The 26,027-nt window shown below is 40.1% G+C and overlaps 1 protein-coding gene across 2 annotated transcripts; it reads right to left on the bottom strand.

Moving 5' to 3' along the window:
- Nucleotides 1–161: 161 nt before the first annotated feature.
- MRPS10 (mitochondrial ribosomal protein S10) lies at nucleotides 162–12,702 on the bottom strand. 2 transcript variants are annotated; one of them, XM_036767926.1, is made up of 7 exons: nucleotides 12,617–12,702; nucleotides 6,237–6,301; nucleotides 6,069–6,141; nucleotides 5,044–5,183; nucleotides 3,896–4,004; nucleotides 3,455–3,544; nucleotides 162–2,998 (listed from the first exon to the last, which is right to left on the bottom strand). In XM_036767926.1, the coding sequence occupies exons 1-7, from the start codon at nucleotides 12,662–12,664 to the stop codon at nucleotides 2,915–2,917; spliced, it is 609 nt and encodes a 202-aa protein (XP_036623821.1). In that variant the 5' UTR covers nucleotides 12,665–12,702; the 3' UTR covers nucleotides 162–2,914. The 2 variants fall into 2 exon arrangements, with proteins under 2 accessions (XP_036623821.1, XP_036623822.1); XM_036767927.1 differs by having other exon boundaries at nucleotides 6,069–6,138.
- Between the last annotated feature and the right edge of the window lie 13,325 nt (nucleotides 12,703–26,027).

Here is a 26,027-nt window from a genome sequence, read left to right as displayed (position 1 = left end):
TATGTATTACAGCATAAAAACATCACAAATATAGAAAAGCTGATACATTAAAAACACTTATAGACTACAATGCAATAAACATTATATCCAATAAAGGTTATTAAAGAAATGGTTAAAAATTCATTAGAGACTAAATAATTTAATCCTAAAGAATGTGTGGGTCAAATAATAAATAAATAGTAAACTTTATTAAAAATAAGATAACATAACAATGAGACAACATAAATAATTTGGGGGATGTGGCCAAGCATCCCAAAATGTATAGGGAAAAATTTATGTCTCTAGGCACTTTAATCAATAAAGAACCAGATCAATAATTTGGACATGCAAGTTAAAAAACCTGGAAACCCCCAGATCCCTGAGAACCACTGCTATAAACCATAGGCCGCATGGTACATAGAAAGCTAGCCTTGAAATCAAGACCATCTGGGTTGAAGTCCTACTTCTTACATATACTAGGCAAATCACCCAACCTCTTAGTGTCTCAGGCAATTTCCTAAGGCTGTAAGTTATACTGCAGTTATACGACTGCATTGGTAGAGGATGTTTCTTTAGTGGGAATTCCCTATATCATAAGATCACAGGTCTGGACCTAAAAAACATTATGATACAGAAGTTGGCGTATTTTAAAAAGCAGAAAACCTGACGGGTGCACCTGTGTGTGTGTATCTATACATATGCATGCACACAGAGAATTAGGGCCTGATCTTTGGGAATTTCAAGGGCTGTATATATTCGAATCTACATTTCTCAAAATTATAATTATGTAAAATATGGTAACTGGTTCCAAGCCAATGGAAATATGCACTACCTTAAATGAAACCACTTCAGGGTAATTCATTACACTTGTATTCTAATCAGGACCTAGCTCTGTCTATACCCGTAAAAACACTCACACACATATACATAATACTAGCTAACATTTATATAACTACTACCATGTCCCAGGCATTGTGCTAAGTAATTTATAAATTTAATTTCATCTGATCCTCACAACATCAGGAAATAGATGCTATTATCCCCATTTTAGAGATGAGGAAATCGAGGCAGACAGAGGTTAAGTGACTTACATAGGGTCATACCACTAGTGTCTGAGACCAGATTTGAACTCAGGTGTTCCTGATTCCAAGCCCAGTGCTCTATTCGCTGCACTACCTGGCTACCCCAGCATATGTATACATGTATGTGTATATACATGTATGTATTTCTGTGTTTGCAATCTCGGTCTGAAGCCAAAGAAATCATTCAAATTATTCTGCTCTGTAGTTACAAATAGCTACAGTGGGCTCAGTTCCCCAGTACATCCCATCTTGTTGCAACTAAGAATCTCTTTGCCTTTAATAACTGCTTAACTAGCTTCTGGCAGTTAGAACTATGTTTCCACACTTGAACTTCTGCTTGGGGCACTTATGGATGACAGAAACTACTGAGGAGGCAGAAGCTAGAAGAGATCATGAAACAGAAGGCTGTTGTGTTTATTTTTTTCACATATTGTAATTCTATTTGTATGAATGATATATATCTAACATATAAGCAAAATATGTCACTAAAGCAGTGATATTCGATACCAAGCTGAGGAAAGAACTGGTATTTCAATTTACAAAACAAAATGTCTGTTGTAATTGTTAATTACGAGGCTGTAATATCCTTAAATAGTGGGCTTAGTTCTCCATACTATTGTCAATCACCCAATATACACACATCTAACTCAGTATCTAACACAACAAATATCCAACAAATATTTGTTGAGTGAATAGAAAGCAAAGTCATCTCCAAAGTGATAAAAAGTATTAAGTATTTTTTTCCATTGAAAAGGAGAAATGATCTTGATATATATAAGACACCGTACTAGGTGTTTATAAAAATATTGAATATAATTAATGTAGAAACCAGAGGCAATATATAAAACCACAACTTTCTTCTTCTACCATTCACCTTACTCTTCTTTATTTTACATCTCCCACAGCACCTAGCAAAGCAGGCATATGATGAATGCTTAATGAATAAGTGCATGAATGCAGTGTCCACTTTCTTGTGAACTCACATGTCACTATTATGTAGCCTAGGTAGAAAAAGTTTGGAATTTGAGCTATAAATAATATATACACTTTATTGCACCCCATGTTAACATTAACTATCACTTCCATCCCTAACCAGAAGAACATCACAATTATGCTCATTTAATTAACTCAAAACAACTCCTGATTTTAAAGAATTGAGTCTGACTCAAACAATACAAAGTTGAAAAGCCTGCCAATACATTAACAGGATCTCAAAGTAAAATAATGATTAAAATAATAAATTACAGCATAAAAAGAGAACTGGACTGGAGTCCGACACTTCAGTGACCTCCCATTAACTGCCTGTGTGATCTCAGACAAGACGTTTCCCAATCTGGACCTCAATAAGACACCAACTGTTAATAACAATAACAGACCAACTCCTCCTGAAGGTATAATTCTACATAGACTATCAAAAAGTGACAATGTTTCACATTAAAATGATCAAAAATGCTTATAATTCTCTCAATAGTGGAAAAAGAAAAAAAAATCCAAACAAGAAATAAGTTTAAAATATACTGTTTTTCAAATGAACATATTTCATTCAAATGCCAGTCAATCAATGCTACTGAATTAACATCTGTGTGAACCAGTCTTAACATTTCTCTTGAATCATGCAATAGTTTAAAAAACTTGCTCTCAGGTCCTAAAAGCAGGACCTGAAATAATAAAGGCTAAAAATAACTTTAAAAGATGCCCTTTACACTGTAGTTCATTCCACCAAAGTTAAATTTCTTAATACAAAGAGACGAGCAGATAAAGGAGATTTTAAAGAAACACTGCTGAGTGTAATCATTCCGTGGCACAGACGTACAGATATTTCCATTTCAAAACCAGATGTAAGAAAATCATCTTCATGCTTTGCTTGCTTCTTCTTCTTTGCCCACCATCTCCCAAAGTGGTTCCTTGATGTGTTCTGGTAACTGTTCTAACCTGGTCTGCAAAGAAAGTAAAGACCATTTTCATCAAGTAAATAGACCATATGGTATCACTTTTAACATTAAGCCTCCAGCCACAACTGTGGCTTTTAAGTTGGCTCTACACATTTCCCCTTCCTTTTGGCTCCTCTGACTTTCCACAGTGCTTTGGAAGGTGTGGAGCAAGAGTATGGAAAAAAAGTACAACCTCCCCTTCATCCACATTTCTCTTGTCCTTCAACCACTTCTGTAGGGAAGGGAGAGTCAAGAGGCTTGGGGTGGCAGCAGCAGGATTATGTTCTACTGCTCCTTACAGTGCTAGACAGGGATTTGGATGAAGGTTAGTACCTGTAGTGTCTTCTACCCCACCCTGCCCTACCATTCCTACTGACTTGGCAAACCACAAACAAGACTCCAAAATGTCAGTGCTCCAATTTACAATTTTCTCTTGAATAAGGGAAGAAATCTGAATCATACCTTTGTTACTTCCATGGCAACACCTTCAGGTAGGTTTCGTTGGATATATTCCAAATAGACATTTGCTGTACTTCCAGTCAAATGTTGTAACTAAGAGAAAAATAAAAATCAGCTATAATCTATTAGAGCTTTATGCCACACAATGAATTAATTCACATAGACTGAATTATAGAATGACTAAGGGATCTTAGAAATAATCTAGTCCAACTTTCTCATTTTGCAAAAAGAGGAAACCGAGGCCCACAGAAGGGAAATGACTTGCTTTAGATCACACACACACATCCTTTGTACCAAATACACAACACTTTAGGATGAGCTTTTCTATCTTCAAGTCAAAGAGCTAAAGCTGGCTGAAAATAAACAAGCTTATTCAATATTAAAAATGACATAATATGCCATCACATAAATATTATCTGGATTTCCTGTCTGAAATCAACTGACCTCTAAACATCTGTAATATGTCCTCATTTCATACTGAACTCTGTGCTTCTTGAAAATATGTACTGATTTGAGAAGAGTAAGACGTTCTATTTTCCTTGGAGGTTCATATCTAAAAAGAAATAAGCCAAATAAAGCACTTAAGACGAGTGATATTAAATCCTAAGTTAACTTCAATACATGGTGCATAGCTTTGTTTCGTCTAGCTGATACCCAATTATTGGGATTAGCTATACTTTATAGTCTTCTATTTGTCAAGTCTGCTATCTGTAACTACAACTGCGACACCAGTATGCATGTCCAAATAATGCATATACAATAGTGGGACATTTTCCGATGAAATCAAGCATCTATCTTATGCATAGTTCACTGCTAGTATTCAATGCTAGTATTAAACCTTTTTTAGAAATTAATGTGGCACAGTCTTATTGTCTAGATCCATGAAATGTGGAGGGTCAGATCAGTGTGTTAGATAACAGCATTTGGCTCTAAAAGATTTTGCAAATTTTAGGAAAGATAGCAATTACTGTAAGAGTCGAAATACACTGTTCACTTTTAAATTTTGTATAAATGGAGAAAGAGCCCACCTCAGAACCGGGAAGATATAAGTTTAAGTCCCACCTCTGACACATCCAGGCAGTGTGACCCTAAGCAAGTCACTTAACCTCTTAAGGCTTAAAGTAACTCTTTAAGAGTGTTGCTTAGGTGTTGAACTGCACTGTTAGAGGGTGTTTCCTCATTGGGGAGTTCCCTATACTAATGTAATCAATCACAGGTATAAGCCCTAACCCCTATAAAATGGATTATGGGATATGCACGTTCTTACTGTTCTTGGGTAGACAATATTTGCTAAACACGCCAAAAGGCCTAAATTCATACCAGAGGAAGCAGGTGAAGACACAAAACTGTTCTACTTAACCCCTCCCTAATGGCAAAAGGCCACAGAAAATCACCTGTTACAGAAACTTAATTAGCCCATAGCTGATGCTCAGTGGACAAAAGAATTCGCCATGCCAATTCTAGATGATAATCCTAAACCCAATGTTCTAAGTTATTTAGAATTTCTGTCCCAATTAAAGCATGTAGATCTATAATGCCCTTCTCCTGTTCTAGATATTCCAAGACAGCATCAATATGGAAAAAATACTTACACCTTGTTAATGGAGATACCAAGTTCTTTAGCAGCAAGTACAGCAAAGTACTCATAGCTATCCAATACAGCCCTATCATGGCCTTTTACTAAAACTGAGAGGCGCTTATATAATGTGTCTGGTTCATCAGAAATGGAGATCTAAAGTTAAACCATAAAGAAGGAAGAAAAAAATTAGCACATCATCCCTACTGTTTGTATAGCTCCAGATTTTATTGGCCAAAGGGAGAGAAATGACAGTGAAAGTTATTATTTAGTCTTACCCATCCTTATTTCACAGACCATGTAGAACATTAAGTGTCAGAGAATTCCAGCATTACCACAGCCAAATAAGATCTACACAAAGCCAACTCAAAAGTGTTTTTCATAAGGTATGATGCACCATGCCATCAGAACGTTTAAAAGTAGTTTGAAAGGAAAGAACTTACAAGGTAATCTATGAAATTTCTTTTCTTCACAGTTGGAGTAAAGATGCAGTATCAAAGGAATGAAAAATTATCTCTTTCTTAGACTTTCTTCCTGTATACATAATCTAATCTTTGAACCCTAAACCTACAATACGGTGACTCATTTTTAGGTAAAGAGTTATGACATTATATATAACTGCTCCCATTCTGCCACCTTAATGTTTCTGTGTCACCTCCCCGAGAAAAATCAACTTTTTCCCCAAGTGTTTATCCAATGGTACCTCATCTTACTTCACATCCAAAAGGTAATTTTTACTCCCTAAAAGCAACTTACATGCAGTCAACTTCCAAAGAGCAAAAACTGAGTTCCTGGAATTGTAGATGCTGCCCAGCCAAATCAGGCTTATTTGATGCTGGTCTACAGTTCTGATCCAGCTTGGGCGTGGGGGTGGGGAGTGCTAGGGCAGGAAGAGGAGACAGGGATACTCTATCTATGTCATTTTCTGAACCAACACTCACCCCTTCACTGTTGTAAATTGATCAATACTTAAGTGATGTTTTTCTGTCCTCTTTCTAGAATTAACATTAAAAGAAACAAGAGGAAATGTGGAATACATACCTTAGGTTTCTCCATACTATTCCTGACATCCATATGCAAGCTCGAAAACTGCACCCACTTCAAATGGGTGCTGCTAAATATGAAAGACACAAAAATCAAGAAGACTGAGTAATACATCCAAATGGCTGCTCTGCTGTTCAAATCAGAATTACTGATCATTATACTTACAGAAGAAAACCATCTCTCTTTGCTGTAATGTTCTTAGGATGGCTTAGAGAAAAGATACTCGGACTCTAAAAAAAAAAAAAATGAAAAAGATACTAGTTTTTAGATAAAAAAATTTTAAATAAAGTCTACTTTTTAAAATATCCTCTTATAAGTAAGACTTTCCCACAGCTGCTGTAAAAACAAGGCATGCATAAACACAAACATTCCTTCACAGTAGTCACTCTCTTAGCTACAAAAAGCCCAAAATTGCAATTCTTTATCCCCTTAACCTCCACACTTTTCCCTCCTACTTTTTACAGAAAGGCCAAGGTAAAAAAAAAATACATATATGCCTAACAGCATGTAAAAATTTCAAGAAGATGCCAATAAAAATCTCCTTGAAATCAAGAAAAATGGTTGAGTCAAAAATCATTAAAAATATTTATAGATTCTCTCTCTAGATATATATGTGTATATATGTATGCATACATACATACCCCGCCCACATAAACCCACACACATTTATCTAGCCCTATAATTTCATCTTCATCACTGTCTGGAATTACCAGAAAGTAAATACCTTCTACCAAAGCACATTAATGACTGATCTAAAATTCACATTTTCAAGGAGTTGCTGGGGCCACTGACTTGCCCAAGGTCACAAGGCTAGTGCATAGCACAGACAAGACTTGCATTTAGAATCTATACGATCCCTAAAATATAAAAGGTGCCTCTGGAACAAAAATTCTGAATAAGATAGCGATTGTCATATTCAAAAGAATAAGCAGCAAGCATATTTACCCATGGTAACAATGAAAAGATATTAGGATTCACCTCTTCACATCCTGACCCCAACCTTATTATTAAATATTACTCTGCATCCCAAACTCTGTTCCAGCCAAACTGCCTTGTCGCCAGTACACATTCAATCCTTCATTTCTATGCCTTTGCATTGGCTGGCCCTGGTCCCCATTCCAAAAATGGACTTCTACCTCACTTTCCCCTCTCTTAGACTGCTTCATCTCCTTCAAATCTCTGCTCAAGCCACACTTTCCACATGAAGCTTCTCCAAATCCACCCAGCTGCTAGGGCTCTCCCCCAAGCCCAAAAAAAATCTGCCTAGTATTCTATGTAAAAATCTGCATATGCTTTTTAATGTACACATTGTACCCATTCCCTGAGGGAAGGCACAGTATGCTCAGCACTTAATCCTTTTTGATTTGCTGATTCTAAATGACACTGCCTGAACAGTGTCAGCTTCCCTGTTTCTGCAAGTTGAATGACATTTAAATAAAATAATTTGTTTGTCTGAACACTGCCGTAATTGAGCAATATCCAAGTCACACATTCTCAAATGTATAGATTCGAAATAAGAATTCAAAAGTATTTAATAGAGCAATGCCATTCTGAAGAGCTTTTACATATATTTTTTTAAAAATATTGGTGAACTTAAACATCAACAAACAATATAGAAAGAACAAGAGAAAGTTTCTAAAAGAAACTGTGAACTTCTGTTAAAGTGCAGAAATTTCTTGGCTTTACTGAGATCAATCAACAAACATTTGCTAAGTTTCTATTATGAGAAAATTGCCAGATTATGAAACTGACAGCAAGGCCAATGGGAAGAAAGGGCTATGTGTGAAAATAACCCTTCATTTGAATTCAGTTTATCTTGAATATATTTCTTCTTTTAGGTGAGGAGGAAGAGTAACTTAGGAAAGATTCAGAAAACTTTTTATTTTAACCAGTCATTGGAGTAAAGATGCTAGATTACTTTAGCATTTAAGAAAGGAAAAAAAGACCTGAATAATAGCTCAGGACCTGAGAACAATCATTGAATTACAGAACTGAAACAGACCCAGAGACTATCCAATCTGACAACTCCCATATGATAGATTCCCTTTATAGCATCTCTTAAAAATCAGCCAGCCAGCCTCCCTCCTCATTACAAAATATCTCCTCATTACAGAATAACAGAAATGGGAGGGCTCTCAGACATCAACCAGTCTAATCCTCTTCTGACACCCAGCCCGCTCTACAGTACCCCCAAACAAGTAATCATCCAGCCACTGCTTGGCACCTCCTCACCAAATTCATCCTACCTTAGTAAGTAAACCTAAATACATCTTTTAGATTTGCTCTTTCTGTTCCCTCAAGGCAAATCTACTCTTCATTCTCAGTCATCTTATACAGTACAAGCTGTCTCCCCTTTTTCTCATCACTCTTGTAATCCCTCTTTCACATAAGACTTCTTTAAATATATGAAGTCAGCTGTCAACTCTACCTTGAGTCTCTTTTCTCATGTGGTTGTTGTGAGGATATCACTGTACAGACCATAAAGTATTATATAATTGTGATCTATAACTAATTACATTCACATAAGCTCCACTGAAGTCTTAACTCTGAGGCCTCATGCCAGCACAGAGGATACCTTGGAGGCCCAAATAGCTATAATAAGCTAGTACACACCCTGGCTTCAATCAAGGCCAGAGGGATAGTGTGGGGAACAGGCCACCTGGAAATGAACTTTGTGTTCCAAAACTTGTAAAACAATCCACTAAAAGTGAAGAGGTTTCAATCTGAGTTAATGAAAGGAATACCTACACTGATGAAAGGAATCTTGGGAGTAGGAAAGTGTATTTGTCAGTTAGTCACACAAAAGACATTTATTATGCATCTACTTTGTGCCAGGCACTAAGCTAAGCACTGGGGACACAAAAAGATGCAAAAGAGTCCCTACCTTTAAGAAGCTCACAATCTAATGGAGGACACAACAAGCAATGTACAAACAAGCAATATACAGGAAAAATAGTAAACGGGAAATAATTAAAAGGAAAGAACTAGAATTAAGAAGGGTTGGGAGAGGCTTCCTGTAATAAGACAGGATTTTAGATGGGCCTGGAAGGAAGCTAAAGGCAGAGATGAGGAGTGAGAGCATTCCAGCCACGGAGTCCAGCCAGAAAGAATGCCTGGAGCTGAGAGATGGCAATGTCTTATTCATGGAACAGCCAAGAGGCCAGTGTCACCAGATCAGAGTATGTGGCAGGGAGTAGTGTCAGAAGACTGGGGGTGGGGGTAGGTTTTAGGTTATGAAGGGCTTTGAATGCTAAGCTGAGGATTTGTATTTTGATCCTAGAAACAAAAGGGAACCACTGGAGTTGGGGGCAGGAGGCGGGAGGTGACATGGTTGGACCTGCATTTTAAGAAAATCACTTTTGTGGCTGAATGGAGGTTGGATTGGAGTGGGAAGTGACTTGAGGTAGGCAGATCTACCAGTAGAATATTACAATAATCCAGGAGGGGATGAGAGCTTGCACTAGGGCAGTAACAGTGTCAGAGGAGAGAAGGAAGTACATAAAGGTGAAAGATGTAAAGGAGAAATTGACAGATATTGGCAACAAACTGGATATGTGGAGTGAGAGACTGTGAGGAGTCAAGGATGATACAAGGCTGAGCCTGAGGGACTGGAAGATGCTGCTGCTCTCCACATAAATAAAGAAGTTGGGAAGAAAGGAGGATTTATGGGGAAAGAGGAGTTCAGCTTTAGACATGTTAGTTTAAGATACACAATGGATATCCACTTTGAGATGTCTGAAAGACAGTTGGAGATATGAGCTGGAGGTCAGCAGAGAGGTAAGGACAGGACAGGTAGATTTGAGAATCGCCAGCATAAAGATGGTAATGAGATCCATGGGAGTTGGTAAGATCACCAAGCAAAGTAGCAGAAGAGAAGAAGGCCCAGAACAGAGTCCTGTGGGACACCCGAGGTTAGCAGGTGTGACCCAGATGAGGATTCAGCAAAGGAGACCAAGGAGCAGTTTGACAGGTGAAAGCAGAACCAGGAGAGTAGTGTCTTAAAAACCTAGAGAATAAAGTGTCAAGAAGAAAACACTGATCAAAAGTACCAAAGGATTTACAGGATAATCGATCTAGAGCTGGAAAGGACCTCTGAAACTATCTGGTCCAACCCCCTAAATTTTACAGATGAGGAAACTGAGGCCCAGGGAGGTAAAATGACTTGCCCAAAGTTATCCAGCTAATTAGTACAGTACAAAGACAGAATTGGAATCCACATCTTCTGACTCCAAACCCAATGCTTTTTTTCCAATACACCATGCATTACAAACAAGTTATTAATGCTGTATATGATATTATAATACGTTTTCAGGAAAGGAGGTAATCAGTCATGTAATGAAAGCTAGCATCTACAGAGGAAAAAACTGGTACTCACAACACATAAAAAGCCTTGAGTCCATGTTGCATCTACCCCAGTTAAGTGTAAGCTCAAAGACAAGGTCCATTTCATTTCTGTCTTGGTATCCTCAGCACCCAACATAGTGTCTTTCTCACAGGAGCTTTTGGATTGAGAAGAGCCTGAAGCCCAAGTGGTGGATGGATGTTCTACAGGAGGGCATGGACAATACTCACACAGGATGACTGAAATAAGCAGGGCTAGAGGGAGTTACGGACTCACTTAGGGGTAGCAGAGTAGATAAAGAACTGGGCCTGGAGTCAGGAAGACCCAAGTTCGAATTTGGTCTGAGACACCAGCTATGTGACCCTGGGCAAGTCATGTAACCTGTTTGCCTCAGTTTCCTCAACTGTAAAATGGAGATAATAATAGCACCTATTATTATTAGCATTAAATGAGATATTTCTAAAGTGCTTAGCACAGTGCCTGGCACAGAGCAGGTTCTGTATAAATGCTTGTTCCTCCCCCTCTCCCCTTCACTTAACTATAATAATTATCATAACTCATTCACAAAGGGCTTTACAGCTTACAAAATGCTTTCTGAAGCAGGGGAAAGAACACTGGGCTGGAGAAGGCCAAGTTCTAGTCTATGCTGACATTTACTAATTGTGTGTATCAACTCCCTCTCTCTGGCCCTCACTTTCCTGATCTGTAAAATGCAGCGATGGTTTCTGTGCTCCCTACAGGTTCTGATACTTGTTTTCTAATAGTCTATGTTCTAAAGTCCCTCCCAGCTTTGACATTAATCATTCTGTGTTTTCACATTCTAAGCTGAGTACCACCCAGATCTAAACGTTGGCTTGGGGTTCTATGTTCTAAAGTTCCTTCCTCCTCTGATATTCTACACCATGTTCTAACATTCTTGGTTCCAAGGCCCTTTCCAGTTCTTATTGTCTACGTTCTAAAGATCAGAGCTGGATTCTGGCATTCTAAGCTCTGAATTCCTTCCACCTCTAACATTTGATATTCCAAAGCTGTCTGTGTTCTAAATGAAATGCTCTAAAGACTCTCCAGACTCAGGGCTCCTTTAAGCTCTAACATTCTATATCTGAAAACTAATTGTGCACTAAATGTTATAAAAACCTTAGGCTCTGACATTCTATTACACGCTGTTTTCAGGATGTCATTCTAGGGTGTCATTCTGTCACCCACATCCAAGTTCAATAGATTCCATTTGCTACTCATGGCCTCCAAGACCAAATACAAAATGTTCTATCTGACCTCCAAAGCCTCTTATAACCTAGACCCCTTCTCTCCATACCAGTCTTCTTACCCTTACTCCCTATCACGGGTACTCTTACATCCAGGGATACAAACTCCCTTCTTGTTCCAGGAACAAGACACGCCATCTCTCAGCCTGGGGTAATTTCTCGGGCTGTCCTTCATGCCTGGAATGCTCCCCCTCCTCCATTCTGCCTCTTGCCTTCCCTGGCTTCAAGTCCCAATTAAAATCGCATCTTCTACAGTGAGCCTTTCCCAAGCCCTCTTCATTCTTGTGCCTCACCTCTTTTAACAACTTCCTATTTGTCCTCCATCTAGCTTGTTGGTACCCGTTTGTCGTCTCTCCTATTAAGCTGTAAACTCCCTTTGGACAAGGCCTATCTCTGACTCTTTTTGTGCCCCCAGCGTTTTGCACAGGGCCTGGGACGTAGAAACAAGTGTTTGCTGATAGACTGAACTAGGCTCTGAGTCCCCTCCGGCTCTAACATTCTAGGTTCTAAAGCTCTGTGTTCTAAGCTAAGTGGCATAAAGACCCTCCAGGCGCTGTGTTCTCCCATTCTGGGCTCAGAGTTCCTTCCGGCGCTGACATTCTAGGTTCTGAAGACCCTCTTTTATAACGTTCTAGATTCTAAACCTCCTTCCAGCTCTGCCGTTCTGTGAGATGGATCGATAAAAGTGCTCGGAAAACTGCAGTGACGGGATGCTTGTGCCCATTTCACAGACCGAAAGGCCGCGCTGCTGGAAGCGCCCGGACAGCCCGCGATGCCCCCGCGCGCCTCTAGAGCGGAAGGAGCCGGGGAACGAACCACGTCCCCGGCCGCCAAACCGCCCAAGCCGAGAGCACGGGGATTCGGCACCCCGAGCCACGATGGTCGCCCTAGGAAGCCGCCGCCCGGCCGCCCAGTTCCCAGTGTCCCTCCTTGGTCACCTGCCAGAGGCCCCGACACACAAACCCGAAGGCAGCCCGCGCAGCCATCTTGCCGCCTGACTCCTCCCCCGCACATCACTTCCGGGGGCCAGATTGCATCTTCCGTAACCATAGAGTTTCCCTCTGGGGGAAAGAAGGTCCCGCTGAGACTAGAGCCGTTCCCATTGAAAGGATCATAGAGACTGCATTCAGCGGGTAGGGATGGGAGTCTGTTCTGCGCCACTCGTTGGCCAAGTGACCTTGGGAAAAAAACGTCTCTCCAAGGACGCCCAGAAAGGTGGTACTGGCCTACCAGCACATCTCTGTTCACTTAGATATTATTAGTCTTGTAGATGCAGTCAGGTTGAAGCTAACTTCTGATCCCTCTTTCAATATTGGGGAAGAAGGAAGGACCCTCAGGCTCTAGATGCAAGTCTAGACTTGACTCATTTCCATCCAAAAAATTCCACAATGAGCACACATAGCATTTAGCCAAGAAAACCCATTTATCCAAATTGGCAACACATCAGAAATCAGAGAAGGTATACATAGGAGCATATACCAGACAATAAAAAGTGAAGATCTACCATTGGGAGCAAGTTAACTCAGCTCAACCAATGGAGAAAGTCCATTATCTCACCCAAGAAGAAGTTCCCCATAGTCTCTAATGTAGCAAGCTGGGGCTAGGACTTGATGGAGACTGCCTGCTCCAGTCATGTCGGCTTCTTCCCAGATTCTTTTCCTACAGCAACCTGAAGTAGAGTTGGCATCTTCTCCCTCAAAACTGGAAGCCAAAAGCGTCTGAGAGACCGCAAAGTTAGAAGTCACCCAAAGCCTGAAGAGAGCTGGAAGAAAAACTTAAGAGCTCTTGTCCTCACCAACTCGGCCTTGCCCTTCTCACAGGACAGGGCATTGATCGCCACCAATAAGGAGAGTCCTACACCAGCAGGCTTTGGGACTAGGGTTACATACAAAATATTGTTGAAAGTAATACAAAATAATTTCATGAGAGAGTGAGTCCCCTGTGGCATCTGAGCTGTGATTGTAAAGAAGCTATGTATTATAGGAGATACAGGTGAAGAAGTATATTCCAGACATGAGGTACCACTTGTGCAACAGTGCAAAGTTGGGGAGGTGGAATGTCCTCTATAGAAACTATAGAAACAAGATCAGCTGTCTTGGAATAGAGTATGCAAAGGAGAATAATATGAAATAAAACTAGAAAGGTAGGTGGGAACCAGATCCTGAAAAACTTTAAATATAAATTGGAGGATTTTATATTTTATTCTATAAGTAATAAGTAGAAAAACTCAACCCAGAAGCATGATTCACGAGAGACCTATAGCATGTAGACCAGGGGTGAGGAGGGGAACTTGGAGCTTGCAGGTGTATATCCAGTAGCAAAGAGATGGAAATTTAAATCAGGGACTAGCCAAGAACACACAGAACACACAGCTACATTACTTTGAGCCCAAACAGGAAGTCAATCAGGATCCTGCAGGACTCAGGAGCCTGTTGCGGAGCTGAGACAGAGAGGGTCATGTCCTCAAAGAACACAGTATATGGTAGTTGGAGGAAATAGCAGCAGGGACTCATGTAACACACAAAAGCTAAATTTAGGAAGTAGAGCTGGAAAAATGAGTAAATAAAAGTGATATTTATTTTACTGATGATTAAGAAATATTTTGAAACTAGAAATGCCCAAGATGCAAACCCAGAAGACGAAAATAATTCCACAACATCTCCAAGGACAGCCTGAAACAAGAACACAGATTCGTTGTAAGTTCTACTAACTTGAAACAGGAACACATACTTGCCATAAGCTCTACTAGAATAGGAAGAAACAAAGCAAGAAGTTTTTGGCTTCTTTTTAACATAAATAAAGTGGGAGCTCAATGGAAAATAGGAAAGGAAAGAAGAGTGTTGTAAGAAATAATGGAAAAAAGTAAGGGTTCTAGAGCAAAATATTGTAAAAAGAATGAGCAAATTAGTAGAGAAGGTACAAAGCATAATTAAAGTAACAGACTCCTTAAAAATTAGACAAACTAGACAGAAATCTTGAATTCGTGAGCCAAGAAATAACTAGAACAAAATTTTAAAACTGTAATTATGGAAGTAAGGAAGGAAGAGAGAGAGGAAGGGAGGGAGGAAGAGAGGGAGGGAAATAAGCGTTTGTTAATTACCTACTAGAGGTCAAACACTGTATGCTTTACAAATATTTCATTTGGACGAAGAAAATATAGCTATCTTCTATCAAAAGCAACTGACCTGGAAAACAATTAAGATAATTTAAGAATCACTGACAAACCTGAATCTAAGAATCATTTTCACCTGAGAATCATAACCATAAAAAGCTAGATACCATATATCAGGAAATCATGAATGACAAGTGCCCAGATTTATTGAAAGTAGAAGCAGAAACAAGGGGAAAATAAAAGGAATCTAGTAGTCATCTCCTGAAAGAACCCCTCCCCTCCCTCAAAAAACTCTCAAGATGACATAGTCAAAAATCCAGAACTTCTTATTCACATAAAAGACAGTAAAAACAGCCAGAAAAAAAATTCAAGTACTAAGGAGCCAGAGTTAGCATGTCTTAAATCCTGGACCCACCAATATAAAGGAGAGGAGAGCTCAGAATACATCATTCTAGATGAAAAAAGATAGAGGCTTATAACTAAGAACAATTTATTCAGGAAAATTGAGTATAATCTACAGGAGAAAATATCAGTCTTTAATAAACTTGAAGCCCTCCAGGCATTCCTGATTAAAAGAAAAGGCAAGAGCCTCTGGGCAGCTAATTGGTACAGAGGATAGAGTGCTGATCCTGGAGTCAGGAAGACCTGAATTCAAATCCAGCCTCACTTACTAGCTGTGTGGCCTTGGGCAAGTCACTTAACCTTGTTTGCATCAGTTTCCTCATCTATAAAATGAGCTGGAGTAGGAACGGCAAATGACTCCAGTATTTTTGCCAAGAAAATTTCAAATGGAATTATGAAGAGTCGGACATGACTGAAATGACTGAACAACAGGATGAAATGCAAACATAAGAATTATGAAAAACATGAAAAATAAATACTTGAGCAATTGGAAGAAACCATATGATCGTGCATTTACAGCCTCATAGAGAAAGAAGAAATACATGTCCCATTAGAACCCTATTATCTTCAAGGGTCATAGGAGGAAAAAAATAGGATACATTGAATTTAGCAAACATATAATACTGTAGTTCTGTTGGAACATACAGTATGTGAAGGGGCTGGAAGTATGAAATAAGGTTCAAAAAGGAAGTTGGAGCCAGAATCCTTAAATGACAGGCTGAGGAATTTATGTTTTAACTTAGAGCCAATAGGGAGCCACAGAAGGTTTTTGACTAGGATAGTGACAGTTGACCTGTGATTTTTGTCAGCTGTGTGGAAAATGGTTGAAGAAAAGAAAGACTAGAAGCAAGGACAGCAGTTAGGATGCTGTTCCTGTAGTACAGTCAAGAAGTGATGAGGACCTGAATTAGGGTGATGGTTATGTAAATGGAGAAAAAGAGACACATGGGAGACACGTTACACAGTTTGGATTGACAAGGCTTAATAGCTAATTGAATATAGGAGTTAGTAAGATGATAAAAGAAACAGAGATGACTCAAAGGTTTAAGATGACTAACAGAATTAGTGAAGTTGGGAGGAAATGTAAGTGTAGGGTACTTGTTGCCTTGCTGACATTATGTTGATGATGGATGGTTGAAAACTGGTGATTCATGGTGAGTTTATACAACTGAGCTACACCCTTGGCTTGGTCTTTAAAAGTGACTTATACATAGAAGGAGAGACTTGAAAAACAAAGGAATGAGATTACACATAGATACAAATTTGACTCCTTGGAAGGAGGCTTGTGCAACCACATTGGCTTTCTAGGAGTCATGTGGCTCCATGAATGGCAGCAGAGATAATGGCAAAGCAGAGAGGAATTTCTGGGACAAGTTAGGAGCTGCAGAAACCCTAAACCAGCACCACTGAAGTAGTTCCACTATTGAGTAGCCTCAATTTTGAGAAGCCTCCAAATTCAAACCCAGTCTTTGTGTAAGGGTGGGGGTCAATTGAGCAAATCAATCAAATCTCCCCCACCCCACCTAAAGAAGTGATAAAATGTTATGCCATGCATTTTTAGGGTGAGAACACATTTCAACTGTCTCAATTGTTCTCTCTGTGTAAATAAAACATGGACACCTCCTACACGTAATAAGAAGTCTGTAGCAAATTAGCTAGGGACTTGGTCATGGCCAAGTTCACATGGTTCCCATGTGAAACCGTCTTAACGAGTTAGAATCTGCTGGGCAGCAGTGAGAGGTCTTATGGACTTTGATGAGTCCCTAGGTATTTGGACTTTTTCCTCAGTGTCCTAACAGCATATTTGGAATGACTTTCATCCGTGTCTGCATCAGGAGACAAGGACAGACTTGAAGTAATGTTGAAAGCAGATTAAAGGCTCTAAAGAGAACCCAGCAAAAAGGTTACACCACAGTGAAGGATAAAATCTTGAAGATTCCAGCACAAAAGACTTCCAGGAGCTGGGAGTCACCCCTTTGTCATGTGCGTTCTCTAAGTTTGAGCCCATTTTCCCACTTTTATGTATATATTTGTGGGGAAACGTCTCAAACTTTTTAGGTAGGTTGTTTTATAACTACTGTTCTTACTATACCATCTTAGTAAATACATTTAACTAAAAGCTAATTAAGTGGGACTAACTAACTGATATCATGAATAATCAATTGGGCTAGTGCTCTGTGGGAGGCTTCTGAGCTATAACATTAGAACACACTTTCAACTCCTCAGTACTACCTCTAGACTCTGAGGGGACAAGAGGGAGGCAATGGAGCTCCGGACATCCAACATACCAGTATCAATATGGATTGGGAAACTTAAGTCCAAAGCTTACAGGTGCTACATTAGTAAACTCAGTACCTTGGGTCTAAGGTCTAGGCTTAGAACTTTTTTTTTCCTGCTCAATACACATCTATTACAAAAATTAAGGTATACATGTGTTGGTAACATTGTATTATTAGCAAGTAAACAAATGAAAAAGAATTTAAAAAGTGCTTACTAAGTATCAAACATTGTACTAAATGCTGGAGATAGATTTCAACCAAGTAGCAGATTGCCTAACTTCCACATAACTACTGTAGCAAAAGTCTGAAATTCACACAAGAGTGAATAATAAATTTTTAAAACCTAATGAGAAACTAAAGAAAGTGACTTCTCCCACACCAGAACTCCACAAAAGTTAATCAGAAGCAGAGGGGCAAAAAGAAATGGGGTCACCAGCAGATCTAGCAACAGCACAGGCAAAGAAGTCAATAGCCTTCCAGAGTGATGTATAGGCAGATACGTATGGGCCAGAGACACATGGAGACTGCAAAGCATTCCATCCAATGGCAGCAAGAATGGTAGCCTCCCAAGGTGGTCAGAAAACCAAAAAATGGTCAGAAACTCATGCCACAGAGTTTGGAATCCCTAGAGAGCAGCAGTGACCACAACACTTGAACCAGGACATCTCAGGTACCCAGGGGGTCCAAAGTCCCTAGCACTCTGTTCTGAGACATAATAAAGAGTCTGAAATACCCAGCTCTTGGGACTTCAAAGATCCAGGGGTTAGATGTTAGTGTAGGAATCCAGGGGACTTAGGGAATGACCAAACCAGGGTGGACCACCCCACTCAAAAGCACAGGAGGAGGAGAAGCTTCTCTTTCATACCCATTCATAGATCATGGTGTCATGGCAGGGGCAACAGCTTGAAGCCAAGAAACCTTGGTTCTAGTTCTGGTTCTGTTATTAATTTACCATGTGAACTTGAAAACGTCACTACTGACTCCTTCATATATTGTCAGCCTTCTTACTCTTCACTGCTTCCATGCAATCTAGCTATTCTGGTTCACTTGCAATTTTTCAAACGGGACAGTCCATTTCTCATCTCTGTCTTTGCACTGGCTGCCTCCCTAGACCTGGAATGCTCTGCCCCTTCCCTTCCTCTTTTGACTACCTTGGCCTTCAAGATGCAGGTTTAATCCCACCTTCTGCAAGAGGGTTTTCCCTGTCCCCTCGGTTAATAATAACTAGCATTTTGTAGTACTTTTACAAATATCATCTCATTCGATCCTCACAACAACTCTGGGAAATGGATGCTATTATCAGCCCCATTTTACAGATGAGGAAACTGAGGCAGGCAACAGTGAAGTGACTTGCCCAGGGTAATACTGCTAGTAAATATCTGCAGCTGAATTGGACCTCAGGTCTTTTCTGACCCTATCCACTCTGTACCACCTCACTGCTTTCCCCTCTGAGATAGCCTCCCATCTAATCTTTATGCATGTTGTATGTGTCTAGTTATTCACATGTTCTTTCCTACATTAGAATGTGAACACCCCAAGGGCAAGGACTAGTTTTGTCTTTCTTCCCATCCCTTAGCATAGTGACTGGCAACATAATAAATGTATAATTTACAACATAATAATAAATACTATGATAAATAATAAATGTTTATTGGTTGGTAGGCACATAGTAAGCATTTTAAAATGCTTGTTGACTGATCTCATCCTGTAGGACTCAGTCCATTAAGTAAAATAGAATCATAGAGACAGAGGTACTTCTCTCCACAAGAATCCCTGCTTCACGCTGCTGGAGAGATGAAAAGGCACAAAGCAAATAGGAGTCAGGCATGATGCAATCTCAATTTATACCACCAGATGGCACTCCAGCCCTGAGCTATCAACACATGTCTCTCCACAGGTACCAGTGGGCTTTTCCTTACTCTCCTTTCAATCCCGTACATGCAGACAAGAGTTGCCTGCCTGGATCTCTCAGCTGTCAACTTGGTAATTCCTTCAGCTCTCCTTCAATGTCATCTAGTACGGCATAAAATACGAAAATAGCCAAAAATAATTATCACGTATTTACCTTCTTTTGATTCTAGCCCATCGGAGTTATAATCTCCTTTCCAATTTCAAGTAGCCAGAAAGGATTACTCATTCACTTATAAATTAAATGTATGTTGATTTGACTCCCAGGTGCTGCCCTGTCATGTGTAAGGTCTGTGCCTGGCTTTCTAATGTAACTTGTGTTTTACTTTAAGAAAAAAATAAGTACGAGGAGGTGCAGTGGATAGAGTGCTGAATCTAGAGTCAGGAAGACCTGAGTTAAAATCCAGCCTCAGACACCTACTAGCTGTGTGACCCTGGGCAGGTCACTTAATGATGTTTGCCTCAGTTAGCTCGTCTATAAAATGAGCTGGAGAAGGAAGTGGCAAACCTCTCCAGTATCTTTGCCAAGAAAACCCCAATGAGATCACAAAGAACCAGACATGACTGAAATTACTGAATAGCAACAATAATTTATTATCTCTCCCTCCCAACTTCCCCATCCCCATTAAAAACAAAAAAGTCTTTGTAACAAATACACATTGTTAAGCAAATCATTTCCTTCTCTGGTCATGTGTAAAAATATGTCTCATTCTGTATCTTCAGTCTATCACTTCTCTGTCAGGAGGTGGACAGCATGCTTTATCATTGGTTCTTTGGGATTGTGGTTGGTTATTGCATTGGCTAGGCTACTCAAGACTTTAAAAGCTATTTCTCTTTATGATGCTGTTGCTATTGTATGAATCATTTTCCTGGTTCTGCTTATTTGCCTCTGTATCAATTTATATAAATCTTCCTTGGTTTCTCTAAAACCATCTCTTTCATCATTTCTTATAATGAAATATTACCCCCCTACATTCATTTAATTTGTTCAGCTCTTCCCCAACTGATGGACACCATCTTAGTACCCAGTTCTTTGCTACCACAAAAGGGTTGCTATACATAGTTTTGCACATATGGACCCCTTTCCTCTTCCTTTGACTTCTTTAGGGTACAGGCCTATTAGTAGTATTGCTGGGTCAAAGGGTATGCACAATTTGGTGACTTGAGGAATCTAGTTCCAAAATGATTTACAGATAGAGCTCCACATAACGCATCAATGTGCCTGTTTTCCCTCATCCCTGTTGTTGCAACAATTCAACCAGCAGCTGTTGTGGGGGCGAAAGACCAACACAAGTTCAACAACAAAAAACGCTGGCAGCACAGGTTCTTCTGATCTGCTTTACTAAGGAAAGCAATGTTAAGGGGTTAACAATCTTATTTCAATCCAACATACAAATATCATTCACTTAGTTCAGGGGGAAAAGACAGCACCCTGAACTTCAGAGCAAATACAAACCAATTACAATCATATATTACAAACAGACCAAATATAAATCATAGTTACCAAGAAACCATCAACATCTGGGTGAGCCAGGAAGCTCTTAGAGTTGCCACCCAAGCACTCCTCCAGAGGAGTGAGAGCCTCAAGCAAATAGCTCTGTTGTCTCTTTGTATACACTCTTTAGCTGTCATCAAACATCATCCCAGCGACCAGAACTCAGGTTCCTACTACTGGCTCTGGTCTTAGCAACTCCCCTTGGGACCCTGAGGGCTTCACACCCACATAGGCTTAGCACCTACTAGATAGGGGTTTGGGCCCAGGCCTTTGCACCTAGTAAAGCTCAGACACTTAATTTATCATTCTAAAACAGTAAAAAAGTCTCAATTTAATTGATATTACACCCTCCAATACTTGACATTTTCCTTTTTTGTCATCTTTGCTAATCTGATGGATGTGAGGGGGAACTTCATGGTTGCTTTAATTTAAAATTCTCTATTAATAACTGGGGAGAATTTTTATATGACTATTGAAAAGTTAGATTTCTTCATTTGAAAGTTCTTTGTTCATGTCCTTGGACTATTTATCAATTGGGGAACTGTGTTTGGCTTTTGTGCAGGCACGTTCACAAACCATATTGGTGGGGGGAATCACCTGTCAGGTGTTTTTTTTTTTTTTGTTCAACACTGCAATGGAATTCTCAGTTCACCCGAATCATCTCATACTCATTTCTTCATGGTAGTGATCAATGACATCCAGACTCCTGTAGAGAAGGCATTTGCTCTCTGGATGTTGGCCAGGTGAAATCTAGAACCTGATGGGTCAGTGGGGTGGTCCCTGGGAGGTTCCATGGTTAGAAGCAGTAATCATCAGATGTTACCGTTGGGCCTGGATGTGGGGAGGGGAGAGGCTAACCTCCAGTGAATTGCCTCCAGTAACAATTAACATTGTAAACTTATTCCCTATCCTATCCATGTTACATTTCTCCCTGGAATGTTTCCTGTGAAGCAGGTGACTCTCTTTGTTTTTAAGTGTCCCATGAGAGAACAACATAAAAATACTTTTGGCAGCTGCCTTTCATAAAAATGGCCAGGCAATTCAGCCCCAAAGGCAAGGCTCATCCCTTTGGCACCTTTGGAACAAGAACAGTGCAGGGAAAAAGAAAAACCTGGAGCAGCAGGGATTCTAGAGGGAAATAACCCCTGCCCTTCAGATCTCAGAGGGGCAGATCTTGTTGGGGAAGGGTAAAAATGAGATCACAGAATGTTAGCAGTCATACCTGCAAGGTCATCCACCATAACTTTCCATTTTCTAAAGTCGGGGAGAATGGAGGTAAGGTGTAAATGAAATCTGGAAATCAAGGAGAAAACCTCTTTTAACCACTCTACATTTGCAGATAAGATGGAAGTTGTTGGTATCCAAGACTTCCTTCCCTGTCCCCCCGCCTCCAGCAATGACATGTAATAATTTGGTGTGGTGGAAAGAACACAGCACTAGGAATCCTGAATCTGCCAATTACTAGCATTGTAACCTTAGACAAGTCACTTCTCCTATCTAGGCCTCTGTTTCTTCATCTATAAAAAGAGTGGGTTGGACTAGGTAATCTTTAACCAGACAGCATACATTTATTTAATGCCTATTATGTACAAAACTCTGCTAGACAATGGAAATACAGGTATAAAAAATGTAGCAGTGCATACTCTCAAGTAGTACACATTCTCTCTAAAGATCCCTGGTGAGTTTTTGCCCTATCTTGGCACGGCCCAGACTCCCAGGCCACTTACCTACTGCTCAGTGCAATGTTGCCACTAGCCCCTTTCAGCTTCCTTTTATATATTGTCTTTCCATTAGAATATAAATTCGTTGATGTCAGTTTTGCTTCTTTGTATTTATAGACCTAGAGTTTAGCACAGTATCTGGAACTATGTGCTTAAAAATCCTCCTCCCCTCCTCCCCCTCCTCCCCCTCTCTTGTCCTCCTTGTCCTCCTCATCCTCTCCTCCACTTCTCCTTTCTTCTTCTTCTTCTTCTTCTTCTTCTTCTTCTTCTTCTTCTTCTTCTTCTTCTTCTTCTTCTTCTTCTCCTTCTCCTCCTCCTCCTCCTTCTCCTCCTCCTCCTCCTCCTCCTCCTCCTCCTCCTCCTCCTCCTCCTCCTCCTCCTCCTCCTCCTCCTCCTCCTCCTCCTCCTCCTCCTCCTCCTTCTTCTTCTTCTTCTTCTTCTTCTTCTTCTTCTTCTTTCTCTCTCTCCATCCAGCTCTGACATTATAGGATTCTACCAACTTGACAATTGATTCAAAAGTGACTCCTATGTTGGTTATTAGTCACTTCTGGTCAAGATACAAACATTTAAGTTGGATTTTTTTTTGAGAGGGGAGGAATACTATTCAGTCCTCACCATGTCCAGTGCCTTCCAACTCTCTTCTTACAGAAAGTATCCTCTGTGTGTGTGTGTGTGTGTATACACATATGTACAAATATGTATGTATATATGAACGTGAAGCTTATCACCAGTCTGAAAGTCTTTTGTCTTCTCATTTCTTCCTATGCTCATGTTTTTGTGCCACCCTCCCCCAAACCTCCCTTTGCCATGAAGTCAGTCAGTATTATGAAGTGTATGTTGATTGAATATGGCAAGTCTTAAAGTCCTTCATTACCTTCACGGTGGTCTTTTTGCCAATACTCACTATAAGCACTACGATAGGAGATGAGGGAATGTCCCATGAAATTATAGTACTTGTTGCCTTTAGAAACATAATAAAACAAATTCCCAACTTCTTTATTTGTGTCTCAAAGGAGAACCTCTGAGATGTCCTGTTTATCTGTATTTCTTCTTGCCTTATGGTTTGATGTATATAAAAAAGTCAAGATGTATCTAACTTCGCACTTCTTGGTTATTGGACAAGAATCTCACATTTACAATACCAACAGCTAAGTTAACGTTTGTAGCTTGTATAAAAACAGATTCTTAGCACCCTTTGTCCCCCTTTCCTCCAATCAGTCAATGAGCATTTATTAAGTACTTACTATGTGTTGGGTGGGCACTGTGCCAAGCTCTGGTGGTAAGACAAAAGACAGATCCTGCACTTAAGGAACTCATCATCTAAAAGCAGACACAACATGCAAATAACTGGGTACAAAGAAGATACACGCAGGACAAATTGGAGATAATCCACAGAGGTAAGGCAATAAAAGGAAGCCAGGAGACCGTCACTGCCGAAAGAGAAGGCCCTATGGGATTTCTTTGTTCGACAGTCAAAAAGTTCATCACAAAGTGGTCAGATTACTGGTAAAGAGTCTCTCTATTCTTAGACTAGTCTTTGGAAAGCAGACACATTCTGTTTATAGGACTGTACAGTAATCCTTCCCCATGTGGAAGAATCAACCAGAGCTTGGAATCTACTATTATAACCTTCAAGAAACAAGATACACTTCTATTCCATGACAAGGCATCATAGTAGGGCTTCTGTAGCATTGGAATTGACTATAATAATGCCTTACAATTTTTACTTTTTTGTTGGGAGGGGGAAGGCAGGGCAATTGGGGTTAAGTGACTTGCCCAGGGTCACACAGCTAGTATATCAAGTGTCTGAGGCCGGATTTGAACTCAGGTCCTCCTGACTCCAGGGCTGGTCCTCTACTCACTGTGCCACCTAGCTGCCCCCAATTTTTAACTTTATTTTTCCAAAAGTGAAGAACTTCATAAACCTTAAATTAACATAAATGCCAGCTACTTTTCCAGTTGGCATGGTGGATAGGCTTGGACTTGGGAAGGTAAGTTGTAGGGGAGAGGATTTCTTTCTTTTCATCTCCTATTGGCCGTGGTGTCTTGCATCAGAGTTTAATACCTAGTAGGAAACAGGACATCCAGAAGGGAACAGAATCATAGGAATGTTTCTACCTGGCAACATAAATAAGACCCTCCCCAACCCCCTTGTTAGCTAATCATGAGTAAATCAAGGAACATTCCACTCCCTCTTTCCTCATCTCCTTCAATCAATTTCTGCTCTCAAAGATTTTAAGGTGTAGAGCCAGAAGCAGAGGTAGCAGACAACAATTTGTTCCCTACTAATCACCAGCCTAGGAATCCAAAAAAGGAGAGAACATTTCTAATACACATCAGAGATGGAAGGAAGGAAGGAAGGGAGGGAGGAAGGGAGGAAGGAAACTGGAAGCCTTCTTGGGAGTTGCCATACCATGGCCATGTGGAGAACTGCCAAACCATCTCCCCTGCAATCTGGACACAGATTTGGAGACCAGCAGGATCCTACTCCTCTTTCTAGCCAGCTGTAAAGAATATACTTCTTAACAACTTTCCTTTGGACATATAAATCTTGTGTGTGGGTTTCCTTTTCCCCTCCGAGTGAGGATGCTTGGGTTACCACATAATCATTCATTTGGAGAGGCATTCGCTGCCAAAGGAAGGGATTGAACTGAGAAGGAGAAACTGATCATGTCTCCTCATTTTTAAATTCCTCCAACTCAAGGAGCCCTCATTCCAGCTGCTTCACTAAGAGGCCTTGATTTATTATACCCTCCTCTAACCCAGGCTGTGAGACAGACTTGAGAGTGAGGAGATGGTAGCCCAGGAAAAGGGGTTGCATCTCTAAATTGAGAATACTGAGGAATCCACCTCCCAAGGCTGGAATGAGACTCAAATAAGATAATGTAAGTAAATCCCTTTGCAAACTTTAAAGTGTTATCTCCCCTGAATTACTTCTCACATTGGATATACTGTCTGCTCCTGAGGCCTCACTATGCCTGCACCTCAGTTTCTTCATATGTAAAATGGGAAAGTAGAGTATGTGATCTTAAGGTTTTTTCTAGCATGTGATTCTATGAAGGAGCATTAGAAATACAGCTAGGACCCAGCAATACCACTTCTAGGGCTGTATCCCAAAGAGATCATACAAGTGGGAAATGGACCTGTATATACCAAAATATTTATAGCAGCTCTTTTTGTGGTGGCAAAGAAATGGAGATCAAGGGCATGCCCATCAATTAGGGAATGGCTAAACAAATTGTGGTATATGAATATAATGGAATATTATGGTGCTATAAGAAATGAGGAGCAGACGGACTTCGTTAAAACCTGGAAAGAACTGAGGCTGAGTGAGGGGAGCAGAACCAGGAGATTATTATACACGATTACAGACACACAATCTCTGTAAGGACTAACTTTGATAGACCTGACTCCTCTCAATACAAGGTTCAA

The sequence above is a fragment of the Trichosurus vulpecula genome, chromosome 7, assembly GCF_011100635.1.
Source record: "Trichosurus vulpecula isolate mTriVul1 chromosome 7, mTriVul1.pri, whole genome shotgun sequence".
NCBI classification, from domain to species: domain Eukaryota; kingdom Metazoa; phylum Chordata; class Mammalia; order Diprotodontia; family Phalangeridae; genus Trichosurus; species Trichosurus vulpecula.
Note: the sequence above shows the minus strand (reverse complement) of the source record. Positions and strands in the feature narration are given on the sequence as shown.

Bases quoted from the DNA above. Each gene is read 5' to 3' on its own strand.
- MRPS10 (XM_036767926.1), bottom strand. From the start codon at position 12,664: ATGGCTGCGCGGGCTGCCTTCGGGTTTGTGTGTCGGGGCCTCTGGCAG. The intron at 4,005-5,043 runs GTAAGTATTTTT...ATTTCTTTTTAG, and splicing joins GGTATCTCCATTAACAAGGT to ATATGAACCTCCAAGGAAAA. The intron at 3,545-3,895 runs GTCAGTTGATTT...TTTTTCTCTTAG, and splicing joins CATATTACAGATGTTTAGAG to TTACAACATTTGACTGGAAG.